The 14580-nt window shown below is 36.5% G+C and overlaps 2 protein-coding genes and 1 pseudogene across 2 annotated transcripts; 2 read left to right on the top strand and 1 right to left on the bottom strand.

The window, feature by feature from the left end:
• The first annotated feature begins 166 nt into the window (after window positions 1-166).
• On the top strand, window positions 167-2972 carry LOC107906587 (uncharacterized). Its single transcript, XM_016833625.2, has 5 exons — window positions 167-984; window positions 1093-1368; window positions 1449-1767; window positions 2294-2404; window positions 2503-2972. The coding sequence occupies exons 1-5, from the start codon at window positions 769-771 to the stop codon at window positions 2616-2618; spliced, it is 1038 nt and encodes a 345-aa protein (XP_016689114.1). The 5' UTR covers window positions 167-768; the 3' UTR covers window positions 2619-2972.
• Window positions 2973-4199: 1227 nt separating this feature from the next.
• Window positions 4200-4797, bottom strand: LOC107903247 (copper transporter 6-like; annotated as a pseudogene).
• Window positions 4798-5352: 555 nt separating this feature from the next.
• On the top strand, window positions 5353-6031 carry LOC107906588 (17.3 kDa class I heat shock protein). Its single transcript, XM_016833626.2, has one exon. The coding sequence runs from the start codon at window positions 5353-5355 to the stop codon at window positions 5821-5823; it is 471 nt and encodes a 156-aa protein (XP_016689115.1). The 3' UTR covers window positions 5824-6031.
• The last annotated feature ends 8549 nt before the right edge of the window (window positions 6032-14580 follow it).

Genomic DNA, 14580 nt, shown 5'->3' with positions numbered 1-14580 from the left:
ATTTTTTTTTTGTTGACTAAATTGCGAAACCTTAAAGGAAATATAATAAAGGCAAACCAAAATCTTCTCTTTTTAACAAGGTCCAGTTACTACAAAACCTTTTGTTTTGGGTACAAATGGAATAAGTTGTTCTATTTACACTTGAATGTGAAGACAGAACAAAAGTACTGATCCTCGGTCAACCACATTAACCTTTATTTTGTTTGTGGAAACAATCAACCTCAAACCCCTCAATTTGTACCTTATTCAACAATTTGCTTATATTTTAAATTAGTAATTCTAATATTATTATTAAAAAATCAAAATTTTTTAATTACCCAGAGTGCAACTCCCTAACAAATGGCAGGTGAGGTGAATTTTGCTGAGTTTGGACAAGTCTAAAGTCCTACCTGCTATAACCAACATACATAACACAAAACAAGCACCGCACATAAATGGAAAAACAACATTATATAAGTCTTCCTTTGCTCAACTTGTCTTGTTTTTTTTAATATTGTCTGTATCTTAAAAAGAACCCAAGAAGTAACCCAAAATTCCCATATTTCCATTCCTTATAACATCGGTTACAAAGTCCCACAGGATTCTCTCCCACACCCTCTCTTTATTACTCTCTTGTTCTCTTTCTCTTTTTTTTCAGTGTTCATGTGTAGTAGATCAGGTAATAATTGTATCTTGTCGAACCAGCGACATCCATAATAGCAAATCATCAAGCCACTCACCTGATTTTTCCAGTGTCACTTTAAAGTGCAAAACTTATATTTCCATTAAATGATGGCTGTTGACCTACACAACTTTGAGTTATTGCTTCCTTCTCAGTTTTTCACTCCTCAAGATAACCTTGGATCCGGGTTGAGTTCACCTATTGGCTCCGATCAGCCGAGTTCAAGCTCAACAGACAGCACTCGAGAAGAAGACGATTACATTGGTGAGTTGACTCGCCAGATGGCTCAGTACATGCTTCCTGATGATGATAAACTTGAAAAGGTATCCCATCCTCTATTCTTCTTGATCATGTTAATAATACCAAAGATTCGATATGTTTTACATTAAAAAACTGATCCTTTTTATTTTTCCTTCACTGTTGTTTTCAAGTCATGGGGTTTGGCTGGTTCACCGGAATCAACGCTGTGGTCACAGTTTGGCTCGAACCTGGATGGTCCAATAGTACCATCTAGGGAGCCATCTCCTCCAATGGCACCTTGGGTTGGGAATTTTGAAAAGATGAAGATAACTGAAGAAACGGCAAGATATAACCAAGGTGAGAGATTTTCAAGTACATCCAATTCAATCCAAGTTTCTGGGGGAAACCTGAATGCTGGAATTCAATCAAAACAAGCCCTTATTGATGATCAAATAAGAGCAATCCAAGTAAGAATGAACATCATTACTTTTGAAGACTTAATTTACAGATGAAACAGCACTAATTTTCCTTCATATAATATTTACAGCTTTACAGGCTTAAACAGGAGCAAGCTATGAAGCAAATGGAACAAAAGCCAAGGGTTAAGCATTATCATCAAAGCAAAGGAAGAGTGTTCGGTGGGTTTAACAATGGCCAAAAAGCCGTCACTAACTCTAATAATCCCTGGTATAATCTGCAACAGCAGCAGCAACAACAACAACAACAACAAAGCAACCAACAAGCCGGTTCTCGTATGAGAGCGGTTTTCCTGAATGCATCCGGTTCAAGAAATGGTTCTTGTGGAACCGGGGTATTCTTGCCTCGTGGAATAGGAGGAACCCCTACTGAGTCACGCAAGAAACAAGGTTAAAAAAAAGTACCTTTCCTTAGCTTTTTATTTTTGACTTTTGGTTCTTAAAATAATTGAAAGGTTACTTTTATGTAATTTCTGGGGTGTGCCTTTAGGATTTAGGCAAAAGTTTGGTTGGATTTGTTGGGGGGAGTGGTTAAGTGTTCAGTGGACGATCAACTCCCAATTCCATCCCATCTTCTGATTAGGTTTACATTTTACTATTTTGGTTTCCTTAGTTTTGACCATGTAATCTGATAATTTTCTTTTATATTCCCACCCATGTTCTCAGATTCCATTTCATCAACAAATCTTTCCTCCATTGCTAGTGTCCAAAATTTTGATTAACGTGAACTGGAATCTTCACCTTGTCATGGTCCCCCCTTAGTCTATTTGCATGTTGCTTTAAATAAAAGTCTGGTTTTACAGATGTTAGAATTGGAAATCTAGATTCATGATTTCATGAATTTTGTAAGAAAATTGATAGCCTCATAACAGATATTCCTTCCTAGATATTTATACCTGGATTTTGTTCTGGTCAGGATGTGCCACAGTTCTGATTCCTGCAAGAGTAGTACAGGCACTGAAGCTCCACTTCGAGAAAACAGGTGTTCCAACAAGGTCCAGTAATAGTGCTTTTCCCCTACAACACGGTGAGAAAAAAAAATCTCTTTTTTTTCGCATTTGTCTTCATCCTTTAGCGACTTAATTTTGAAAGAATACCTTTTTTTAAAAAATGATTCCTATACAGATGCTTGTGTAAGTGGGAGGAATAATAGCATGCATTCACTGCAAAAGTATCAGTCCAAGACGGTGCCGGCTTTGAACCATCAAGAAATGAATCTACCTCAAGAATGGACATATTAAAATAACAATCCCCTCTGCCTCTCTCAATCAAAGCTAAATGTATGAAGGGAACAATACAAAACAAGTTCAAGGCAGAATAAAAGAGGAAAAAAAAGCCAAAATAAAATACAGACAGTGGTCAAAATATAGGGAATCTAGGGTTAAGAATATGTATTTTTCTTCTTCACTTTCCCCCTTGTTTTAAAGGGTTTTAATTTAGATGGGAAAATGAAATAAATTTGCTTTATGAAAATGATGGGTACAGACAGTCTTTGTACCTTCCTCTGGCTGCAGGCTTAAGTATTTGTAAGCTTATTGGAGATGTCTTTTGTAAAATCCTTGTAATAAAATCAGCTATAAGCAATATGAAACTTCCTTTGGTTTCTCAAACCCATCCTTATATCATGGGATATCATTGTGATGATTAAGTACTTTGACAAATAAAGGAAATTGATTGGTTTTTCATTTACACATTATTAAAAAGTAAACAAAATTAAAAGTGAGAATAAAGATGACATGAATCATTAGCAGCAGTGAACTTCATCTCATTGAAACAAAATTTCTGGCCTCTTGTAAACATTCTATACAAGTTTCTTGTTGCTTGCCTATGCTATAGCCCAGACCCAGAAACCAAATTCGTGCCTTTCACTCAAATTCTAGAGAGAAGACCCACTTGGCCCACTTGTAACATAAAATAATAGACAAATATACCCAGAAGAGAAGAACACTAATCCATATGCGTCCATGCAATCTCTATCACTATAAGCTTGAAAATAGCTTTCAAGTGTCACTTGGAAAGTTCCAATTTTTTCAAAGTTTCTTGGACGAAAAGACTGAACTTCAGACTTTAGCCTCTTTTTAGGTGCTTAAAGGGTAAGACAGGGTGGTTTTCTGATTTGCCAGCGCCCCTCAAAGTTTTGTCATTTGTGCACCCTTTTGTCCTTTTGCTGTATTTTTTTCGTTTATCAACTGTTGCTGTGTGGGAGAAGTTGGAAAATAAGTGCTTGCTTGTGGTTTGTGGGGTCAGATTCTTTCCATTTCCAAGATCTAACGACTCCTTCCAGATTGTGTCTTCTGTGTTTATGTATATGTGCATGTGCGTATGTGTGTACGTATGTCGGTATTGAAATGATCCAAATCTTCTTCATAATTCTGATGAATGTGATAATCTTTCTGTTTCCATTTTGACTAGTGATCTATGTTTCTGGCAAACATAAGGACAAGATCCAGTGCTACAGCTTGCAATGATGAAAGCGATTGATCAGCATTCATATTGCTTTCTGTTTTTCCATTCAAATTCTTTGAATGCGTAAGGCATGCAATTTGTAGGGCTAATTGTTGGATCATTATGCCCCATATGTTCGTTGCAAGTAGATGATGGCTTGATTTCTTTTATCAAGTTACCAAAATTCTATTCAAGTACTGAATGCGAATATATGTCGGTGCAAGCTTTAGCTCGAGACCGTTGCACTTATTCAATAAAACGGGCCACTGACCTTGTTTAGAAGCCTGTAAATTGTTTTGGTTCTTTTATGATCTTATTAAGTGTGGAGTAAAAGAATGTTCAAATTGAAGCTTATTTCATTTACTTTTATTCGATAGTCTCAGATTTAACATTTTCCATATCCTACATTGCTATAAATTTCACAAGTACTACAATGAGATATAAATTTAATTAAGGAATTGAAACAGAAGGATCCAATACACTTATGTGAACAATCAGCAGCTCATAGGAGGAAGATGATCAGATGTTTTTTCAGAAGACAATATATCCATATTTCTCTTGAAAACCCTACTACCAAACAACAAAAAGCCTAACATATGACCAGCAATCGCCATCAAAAACACCCCCACCATTAAAGGACATGACAGCAAGCATTACCAAATAAGCAAGACCAACCCGCACGGCATGCAACAAACTTTGCACCACGCCAGCCCACACATTGTTCGCTCCACCTGGCTTGATCAACCGAGAATGAGAGATCCATTCAACAAGGAACGCAAGAAAAAAGATGAATATCAAGGCTAATGCATACATGCCGCCACCCAAACGCCTGCCTGGCCACCCCGAGAATAGGATCTCGGCGTCCTTGCCCCAGAAGAAGGTCATATGCATCATCATCATCTTCTTGCCGTAGTGCATCCCCGAGGTGCCATTCATTGACAATGGTGGTGCTGCCATGCCATGATCATGATTCATTGTGGTTGCTATGCCAAGTACTGTAAAATTTTACTTTGATTGCATATAAATTTTATCAATTTTTTGAATTTGTATTAAAAAAACCTTTGCTAATAAGAACAAAATTTTAGGGTTTTTAGCTGACAGTTTACAGTACATTATCCCAATTTGCACTGCTAAATTTGTACTATTTAATTTTAATTTTCTTGGCACCTATACATATATGGCAAGCTCCACTTTGGATTTCTTTTCCTTTTAAAAATATTATGCTGTAATTTCAATATAAGAAATCATAAATAAGTAGACTTGGGCCCAATTCGGACAGCAGTAGAATCCAGATCATTCGCGCTAATTCTCTAATGTTCATGAAATATAATTTAAAATTTTAAGACCCAAAAGACAAACATGAAAGTTGGGGAAAATACTAGATTCCTCTTCAGCTTGTTATAAATTCTCAACATGACATAGTTCATTAGCATCAGCAAGATTATCTGAAACACTCAGCAATCAAAAACTTTCAGTTTCCATTTTCTTTTTCAGTTTTTCGTTGATCATTGTTTCGGTTGGGTAAGCGAAATGGCTATGATCCCGAGTTTATTTGGTAACCGAAGGAGCAGCGTCTTCGATCCTTTCGCTCTTGATGTATGGGATCCTTTCAAGGACTTCCCTTTCCCTTCTTCACTGACGACAGGTTCCCCAGAAACCTCGGCTTTTGTCAATGCCCGCATGGACTGGAAGGAAACCCCTGAAGCTCACGTCTTTAAGGCTGATCTTCCAGGGCTTAAGAAAGAAGAAGTTAAAGTGGAGGTTGAAGATGACAGGGTGCTTCAAATCAGTGGGGAGAGGAAAATAGAAAAGGAAGACAAGAACGACACCTGGCACCGTGTGGAGCGGAGTAGTGGGAAGTTTTCGAGGAGGTTTAGGTTGCCCGAGAATGTGAAGATGGATCAAGTCAAGGCTTCAATGGAAAATGGAGTTCTTACGGTTACCGTTCCTAAGGTGGAAGTGAAGAAACCTGACGTCAAAGCCATTGAGATATCTGGTTAAAAGAGCTTCAATGGTTTTGTTCTTGACATACTAAAGCTATTATAAGGTACTCTGTGTCTTCATGTTCGGCGTGTGTTTTATGTTTTCCATGTCTTGTTTAGATGAATAAACAAGATCCCTTGTTTGTGGATGACAGGTTGAAGTTATTATCAAATTACAGTTTGTAATGTTATCAAGTTTCTATCAATAAATGTAAATTGTTCTTTCATTTCTCTACTCCTCTGTTTCTGGATTCAACTTTGCTGTCAAAATGATGGGAGGACTGCATTCGTCTTCCTTGAAAATCGCCTCTTTTTGGTTTTCGATCTTTAAAACTATAAAGCTCATATACTGTATGAAGATGCTTGACAAACATCTCCTCTTATAAAGAGTTGATGTACTTTGCTGAAGCTTTGGTAAATCAGTTCCATTTCTCTTAGTCGAAGACTGTAACCATTACGCCCATGTATTGATTGTTGAAAGACTTAGGAGTTGTTCAAAGTCACATAAGTTTATATTGTGACAGTCAGAGCGCTATTTATTTAGCGAAAAATCAAGTCTATCATTCAAGAACCAAGCATATCGACGTAAGATATCACTTTGTGCGGGAAGTCTTTGAAAAAGGAAAAATTCTATTTCAGAAGATTCCGACAGTAGATAATCCCGCAGATATGATGACCAAGGTGGTAACAACAATCAAGTTTAATCATTGTTTGAACTTGATTAACATCCTGAGAATTTGAGCACTTTAGGTGTATGGCGCTTGAGAGCGCATTTGGAGGCACTACAAAAGATAGCTTTATCGAATTTGGGGAGTTGAAGGAAGTATGTGAAGATGTGATTATCCTAATCAAATTTTCAAGGTGGAGATTGTTGAAAAGTCAAAAATGGTGGGAGGTGCAATTGGCACCGAAAGAAAAAAAATAGTTGGCAAGTTGTTTAAAGTTGAAAGGGATAATTGCAATTTTGGTCCCTAATTTTTTAGGCCATTTGCAAGTTAGTCCCTGAACTTCAACTATAAATAGGCCTAACCATTTCTCATTTCAACCATCCCAACCAATCTTTCTCTCTTAGTTTTCTCTCTTCTCCCATTTGAGAATTCTTAAGGAATTCTATTTGTTTGTAATACTTTGAAGATAGTAAAGTTATCATCTGGTGTTAGTGCCCGAGGACGTAGGTATAATTTACCGAACCTCGTTAAAACTCTTGTGTTCTTTCTTGTCCTATTTTTCTTTCAATATTTGAGGGTATAATAGTAGTATTTAATTGTGCTATTAAATTACTATAGAAGGGATATTCTGTCTAAGGAAAGACTTGGTATTTAAGAGATCCATGTGATCCACCTCTCTTTCCTGGGAATTGAACTTTGTGTGATTTTTTAGTACAATAATTTATACGCTTCCGACCCTATTGGAACAACAAGTGGTATCAGAGCCGAAGGTTAATCGTAGTATGCTCTGTGGTTGCAGTTTGAACTGATCTTCCACATCAGAAAAGATTTCCTTAGGTATATTGAAAGATTATGGAGAAAACGGTCGGTGTAGGAGTTTCAACATCGTCCATGTGGACAAGACCGACAATTGCAAATGCAAGATTGAGCGTGGAGATCTTTGATGGCACGGGCCATTTTGGTATGTGGCAAAGTGAGGTTCTAGATGCCCTTTTTCAGCAGGGTCTAGACATTGCCATTGATGAAGAGAAACCAGATGATGTACAGGAGAAAGATTGGAAGGCGATCAATCGGTTGGCATGTGGCACAATTCGATCATGCCTTTCTCGAGAGCAGAGGTATGCTTTTTCAAAGGAGACTTCTGCAAATAAGTTGTGGGTGGCACTTGAAGAAAATTTTTTGAAGAAAAACAGTCAAAATAAGCTCCACTTGAAGAAAAGACTGTTTCGCTTCACATACGTCCCAAGTACCACAATGAATGATCACATCACCAAATTTAATCAGTTAGTCACTGATTTGCTGAATATGGATGAGACATTCAAAGATGAAGATTTGGCTTTGATGCTGTTGGGGTCACTTCCTGAGGAGTTTGAGTTCCTAGAAACTACTCTACTTCATGGCAGGAGTGATATATCTCTGAACGAAGTCTGTGCGGCCTTATACAGTTATGAACAGAGAAAGAAGGACAAACAGAAAAACTCAATCAGAGATACAGAAGCTTTAGTAGTCCGAGGTCGTTCATAAACTCGGAAGAAAACTCAAAAGGGGAGATCAAAGTCAAAGTCCAGACTCGGGAAAGATGAATGTGCTTTTTGTCATGAAAAAGGCCACTGGAAGAAAAATTGTCCAAAGCTGAAGAATAAGGGAAAAGCTGCTGTAGATGTTTGTGTTGCAAAGCATGATACTAGTGACTCTGAACTATCACTGGTTGCATCATCGTCGTCGTTCCATTCAGATGAGTGGATATTGGATTCGGGTTGTACCTATCATATGTCCCCTAACCGGGAGTGGTTCTCTGATTTAGTAGAACTAAATGGAGGAGTTGTTTATATGGGCAATGATAATGCCTGTAAAACTGTTGGGATAGGTTCAATCCAATTAAAGAATAAAGATGGATCAACCAGAGTTCTGACTGATGTTCGGTACGTGCCCAGTTTGAAGAAAAATCTCATCTCATTGGGAGCCTTGGAATCCAATGGTTCAGTTGTTACTATGAGAGATGGGGTTTTGAAAGTGACATCTGGCGCACTTGTGATATTGAAGGGCATCAGGAAAAATAACTTGTATTACTACCAAGGTAGTACAGTTATTGGAGCAGTTGCTGCAGCTTCCGGTAACAAAGACTTGGACTCAATGCAGTTGTGGCATATGAAGTTGGGACATGCCAGCGAAAAATCCTTGCAAATTCTGGCAAAGCAAGGATTGTTGAAAGGTGCAAAGGCTTGCAAATTAAAATTTTGTGAGCACTGTGTTCTGGGAAAGCAAAAGAGAGTGAAATTCGGCACTGCTATCCATAATACAAAAGGTATTTTGGAATATGTTCACTCAGATGTGTGAGGGCCTTCCAAGACACCTTCATTGGGAGGAAAACACTACTTTGTTACTTTTGTTGATGACTTTTCCAGAAGAGTTTGGGTGTATACCATGAGAACTAAGGATGAAGTGCTTAGAGTTTTTCTTAAATGGAAAACTATGATCGAAAACCAGACTGGCAAGAAAATCAAGCGGCTCAGGACGGACAATGGAGGGGAATATAAAAGTGATCCGTTCTTCGATGTGTGCCAAGAGTATGGTATTGTTCGACACTTCACAGTTAGGGATACACCACAGCAGAATGGATTGGCAGAGCGTATGAATCGAACATTGTTGGAGAAAGTTCGATGTATGTTGTCCAATGCTGGGTTGGGCAAGCAATTTTGGGCTGAGGCTGTAACATACGCTGGCCATCTTATTAATCGTTTGCCATTATCTGTATTAGAAAGAAAAACTCCTATGGAGGTATGGTCTGGAAAACCGGCTACAGATTATGATTCCTTACATGTGTTTGGAACCACTGCATATTACCATGTGAATGAGTCAAAGTTAGATCCGAGGGCAAAGAAAGCTCTCTTTATGGGAATCACTTCTGGAGTGAAGGGATTTCGCCTTTGGTGCTTAAGCACAAAGAAAATGATCTGTAGCAGAGATGTTATCTTTGATGAATCTGCCACATTGAAAAAGGTAGCAGATAAAGATATTCAGACGAGCTATACTCCACAGCAGGTGGAGTGTACTCCAAAACAGGTGGAGTTTGAGCAGATGTGGATTTGCCCAGTTAATAAGTCTAATTCTCCAGCTACAATGGAGGAATTAGAGGTTGAAGAGGTTGAAGAGGTTCTGACCCAAGAACCACTAAGTACACCAGAACCAGTTGCAGTTGCAAGGCCACGGAGAGAAATTCGTAAACCTGCTCGATTTACTGATATGGTGGCCTATGCCCTTCCCGTTGTTGATGATATTCCTATCACTTATCAAGAAGCAATGCAAAGCTTAGAAAGTGATAAATGGAAAAGTGCCATGGATGAAGAAATGCAGTCTCTCCGGAAGAACAATACTTGGGAGTTGGCGCAATTACCGAAAGGTAAAAGGGCAATCGGATGCAAGTGAGTATTCGCAAAGAAAGATGGATCTCCTAGCAAGAAGATATTCGCTACAAGGCAAGATTGGTAGGTAAAGGCTACGCTCAGAAGGAGGGAATTGACTACAATGATGTATTTTCCCCTGTTGTGAAGCATTCCTCCATTAGAATTTTGTTGGCCTTGGTAGCATAGTTGAATTTGGAGCTAGCTCAACTTGATGTTAAGACGGCTTTCTTGCATGGTGAGTTAGAAGAGGAGATCTATATGACTTAGCCCGAAGGATACACAGATGCTGGTGGTAGAAATTGGGTTTGTAAGCTGAACAAATCGCTATATGGATTGAAGCAATCCCCGAGGCAGTGGTACAAGCGATTTGATAGCTTTATGAGAAGGCAGAAGTACACAAGAAGCAAATATGACAATTGTGTATATTTGCAGAAGCTGCATGACGGATCTTTCATTTATCTACTCTTGTATGTTGATGATATGTTAATCGCTTCGAAGAGCCAAAATAAGATAGATAAGCTGAAGGCTCAGTTGAATCAAGAGTTCGAGATGAAAGATCTAGGTGAGGCCAAGAAGATTCTTGGCATGGAGATAAGTAGAGATAGACAGAGAGGCAAGCTTTGTTTGAATCAGAAGCAATATCTGAAAAAGGTATTACAATGTTTTGGTGTAAATGAAAACACAAAACATGTAAGTACCCCACTTGCTTCTCATTTGAAACTTAGTGCTCAATTATCTCCGAAAACTGAAGAAGAAAGAGAATATATGGCAAAAGTCCCATATGCTAATGCAGTTGGGAGTTTGATGTATGCGATGATGTGTACGAGGCCTGACATTTCACAAGCTGTTGGAGTTGTGAGCAGGTATATGCATGATCCTGGAAAAGGACATTGGCAAGCTGTGAAATGGATTCTACGGTATCTTCGAAAAACCGTAGATGTTGGTTTAATTTTTGAACAGGATGAAGCACTTGGTCAGTTTGTAGTTGGATATGTTGATTCCGACTTTGCTGGTGATTTAGATAAACGTCGTTCAACTACGGGGTATCTGTTTACTCTTGCGAAAGCCCCAGTGAGTTGGAAGTCTACCTTACAGTCTACAGTAGCTCTGTCTACTACAGAGGCAGAATATATGGCAGTTACAGAAGCTGTTAAGGAGGCTATTTGGCTTAATGGATTGTTGAAAGACTTAGGAGTTGTTCAAAGTCACATAAGTTTATATTGTGACAGTCAGAGCGCTATTCATTTAGCGAAAAATCAAGTCTATCATTCAAGAACCAAGCATATCGACGTAAGATATCACTTTGTGCGGGAAGTCTTTGAAAAAGGAAAAATTCTACTTCAGAAGATTCCGACAGTAGATAATCCCGCAGATATGATGACCAAGGTGGTAACAACAATCAAGTTTAATCATTGTTTGAACTTGATTAACATCCTAAGAATTTGAGCACTTTAGGTGTATGGCGCTTGAGAGCGCATTTGGAGGCACTACAAAAGATAGCTTTATCGAATTTGGGGAGTTGAAGGAAGTATGTGAAGATGTGATTATCCTAATCAAATTTTCAAGGTGGAGATTGTTGAAAAGTCAAAAATGGTGGGAGGTGCAATTGGCACCGAAAGAAAAAAAATAGTTGGCAAGTTGTTTAAAGTTGAAAGGGATAATTGCAATTTTGGTCCCTAATTTTTTAGGCCATTTGCAAGTTAGTCCCTGAACTTCAACTATAAATAGGCCTAACCATTTCTCATTTCAACCATCCCAACCAATCTTTCTCTCTTAGTTTTCTCTCTTCTCCCATTTGAGAATTCTTAAGGAATTCTATTTGTTTGTAATACTTTGAAGATAGTAAAGTTATCATCTGGTGTTAGTGCCCGAGGACGTAGGTATAATTTACCGAACCTCGTTAAAACTCTTGTGTTCTTTCTTGTCCTATTTTTCTTTCAATATTTGAGGGTATAATAGTAGTATTTAATTGTGCTATTAAATTACTATAGAAGGGATATTCTGTCTAAGGAAAGACTTGGTATTTAAGAGATCCATGTGATCCACCTCTCTTTCCTGGGAATTGAACTTTGTGTGATTTTTTAGTACAATAATTTACACGCTTCCGACCCTATTGGAACAACATTGTTGACTGCTCAAAAGTAGGCTTTAAGACAGGGACGTCGATCAAACGGAGGGAGAAACATTCAACTTCCACGATGATTCTTGGTTTTACAGTTACGAACTGTCTTTTTTAATATTATAGTATAATCTGTCTTATCAACCACTTATTTGAACTTAAAATTTTAATATATAATTAGAACAGTTAAATTTTAAAAAACATATATATAAAATTCAATTTAACAAATTTATAAAAATTTGAAATATATCCATCAGAGGATAATATCAATTTGGACAATTTGAAGAGCTTTTTATCAAAATAAAACTAATAAGTTAAAATACAGTTTAGTACAGATCACGATCATAGATATTACATTTCTACATATACACAAATGATTCTTAATAAAAAAATCTAGAATAATATGTTGAAAGCTACTCCCTAATTGAGTTAACTTGTTCGCATATCGATTCCCCTCCCTGAATATGTGCTTGAGTGAAACAGTGGTCAACTTAAGCAGTAGCGACCTGCAATCACCAACAGGACCCCATCTAAGGGTGTCAATAGCTTCGTCATTCATTGAAAGCTGGAGACTAACAATTTTATCACCTATCTCTCTAGGGGGCATGACAGAAACTAGAGTGTTGCCTTTTTCTTCAATACTCGTTTCCGTGTCTTTAAATTGCAACATATCTTCACTCTTGGGCAGAGGCCCATGTATGTTGTCATGCCAAGGACCATCTCATCAAAAGTTTGTATCTTTCGGTTCTTTCCCATTATGCATTTGTCTTCTCATCCCTTTTTCCATAGAGGGGCCGACTTTGGCAATAGAAACCCAAGTAACGGACGCCCTTTTACCTTTGTTGGGGTGTCTTCTACCCATCACATATTTCTCATACAGAACTTAGAGCCCAAATCTTCGATTTTTCCTTAACCAATTTCATGATATATCCCTTTTTCTAGCACTGCTTTTTCTTTTTTTCTTCTTTTCCTGAATTAGTCAACAGTCGCTCCAGCTTTGTTTATTAATGCTATGTTTGGCTATTAGGATAATAAAATGAGGAAAAAGCTTTTTAGTACATATTCTAAAATAATTGATATAAACTATAGTATAATTAATATAAATTCAAATTTGAAATTAAATGATGAACAAAAACTCTCGTAAAATAGAATAACTTTTCAAAATAAGTATTTTCTTTTTTTAGCAATAAACAAATTATGTAAGTGGTTAAAAAGTTTCAATTGGGATTCATTTCTTAGTAAAATAAAACATGTGAAAATAATAATATTTTTATTAAACCTAGCATAAATGAGATATTCCATGAAAGCAGCAAAAGGGCAGTTTTATTGGAGGAAAACATGATTTAAATCAAAAGAAATGCTTCCATCATCTAGCGTAACTCTTGGATATCAGCAACTACTGTTATATTTCAATCATGTTATACTTTGTATCGTCTTTTTCTTAAACATACTTTTAGTGTCTTGTATGCTACGGGAATCGAAATTGTTTGGAACCCCTTGAGCATTCTGGATTACGTTTTTATGGTGCGCTATGACAGCTATCCAGCTAATAGTGCCTTGTCAAAAGCATAAAAAACTGCCGGACATTTTCACCGAGAAGATGGATTCTACATAAATTGGTGTTGGTTCCATGTCCCCTTTTCATGCCATGGCTTCTAAACTTTCCTAATCCTAACAATCACCTTGCTTTCTACCAACATCAGTTGCAAAGCAGGGCTCGAGAAATCATTGACCCAGATTTTTGAGAGAGCTGAGAAAGATCATAATTAGCCCCAAAGTTTAATTTTTTTTGTAAATTTATGTTATGGCTATCTCAAAAATATAAGTAAGCCCCTTTAAGGTTTAAGATCTTTGAAATTTTTTTCTTTGTATATATATTATAGCTCTCCTAGAAATATAAGTAAGACTTTCTAATATTTTTATAGGATTAAAAATAATATTAAAAATATATTATTAATAAAAATAAAGAAAAAATCTTTTTGAAGAAGCTAAATTACTCATTCTAATTTCTAAATGATATTTTTATTAAATAATAATAGTTTAATGTTTATTTAATAGTTTACTTAATATAATAATATTTTATAAGTAATATAATAATATATATATATAAAGAAAAAAAAAAGATTCATATGGTGCTTAGCAAGAAAAGAAGAAAAAAAATTTATTTATTATTTTTCCTCCAAATTTGAAATATAAGGTATGTTTTTTTTTAAACTTTTCATAGATTTTAAATATTCGAAATTTGTTTTACATATATGTACCAATAGCTTTTTTTTTATTAAGTATATTAAAAGTTACCATTAAAAGATATTGATGGAACTTGGAAGCTTATAAAATTAAGAGAAATGTGTATGTTTTTCTATGAAAAATGATTAGGAAATAGTTTTTAACTTGTTAGAATTGTAAAAACGAAACAAAAATAGTTAGATAATGTTACAGTAAGTTACAGCCAAAGTAAGAGAGAAAACATTTGTCACTTTGTTTAAAATTATATCAGCTTGTGAAGCAGTGAGCATTCCTATGAAAATAGAATAAAAAAGTATTAATCAAGTCAAACAGTAACTATTTTATCTTAATTGTTAGAA

This window comes from Gossypium hirsutum, chromosome D05 (genome assembly GCF_007990345.1).
Source record: "Gossypium hirsutum isolate 1008001.06 chromosome D05, Gossypium_hirsutum_v2.1, whole genome shotgun sequence".
NCBI lineage: Eukaryota > Viridiplantae > Streptophyta > Magnoliopsida > Malvales > Malvaceae > Gossypium > Gossypium hirsutum.
Note: the sequence above shows the minus strand (reverse complement) of the source record. Positions and strands in the feature narration are given on the sequence as shown.

Coding starts and splice junctions, on each gene's coding strand:
- LOC107906587 (XM_016833625.2), top strand. CDS start 769: ATGATGGCTGTTGACCTACACAACTTTGAGTTATTGCTTCCTTCTCAG. Junction 1,768..2,293: donor TGAGTCACGCAAGAAACAAG/GTTAAAAAAAAG, acceptor TGTTCTGGTCAG/GATGTGCCACAGTTCTGATT. Junction 2,405..2,502: donor TGCTTTTCCCCTACAACACG/GTGAGAAAAAAA, acceptor ATTCCTATACAG/ATGCTTGTGTAAGTGGGAGG.
- LOC107906588 (XM_016833626.2), top strand. CDS start 5,353: ATGGCTATGATCCCGAGTTTATTTGGTAACCGAAGGAGCAGCGTCTTC.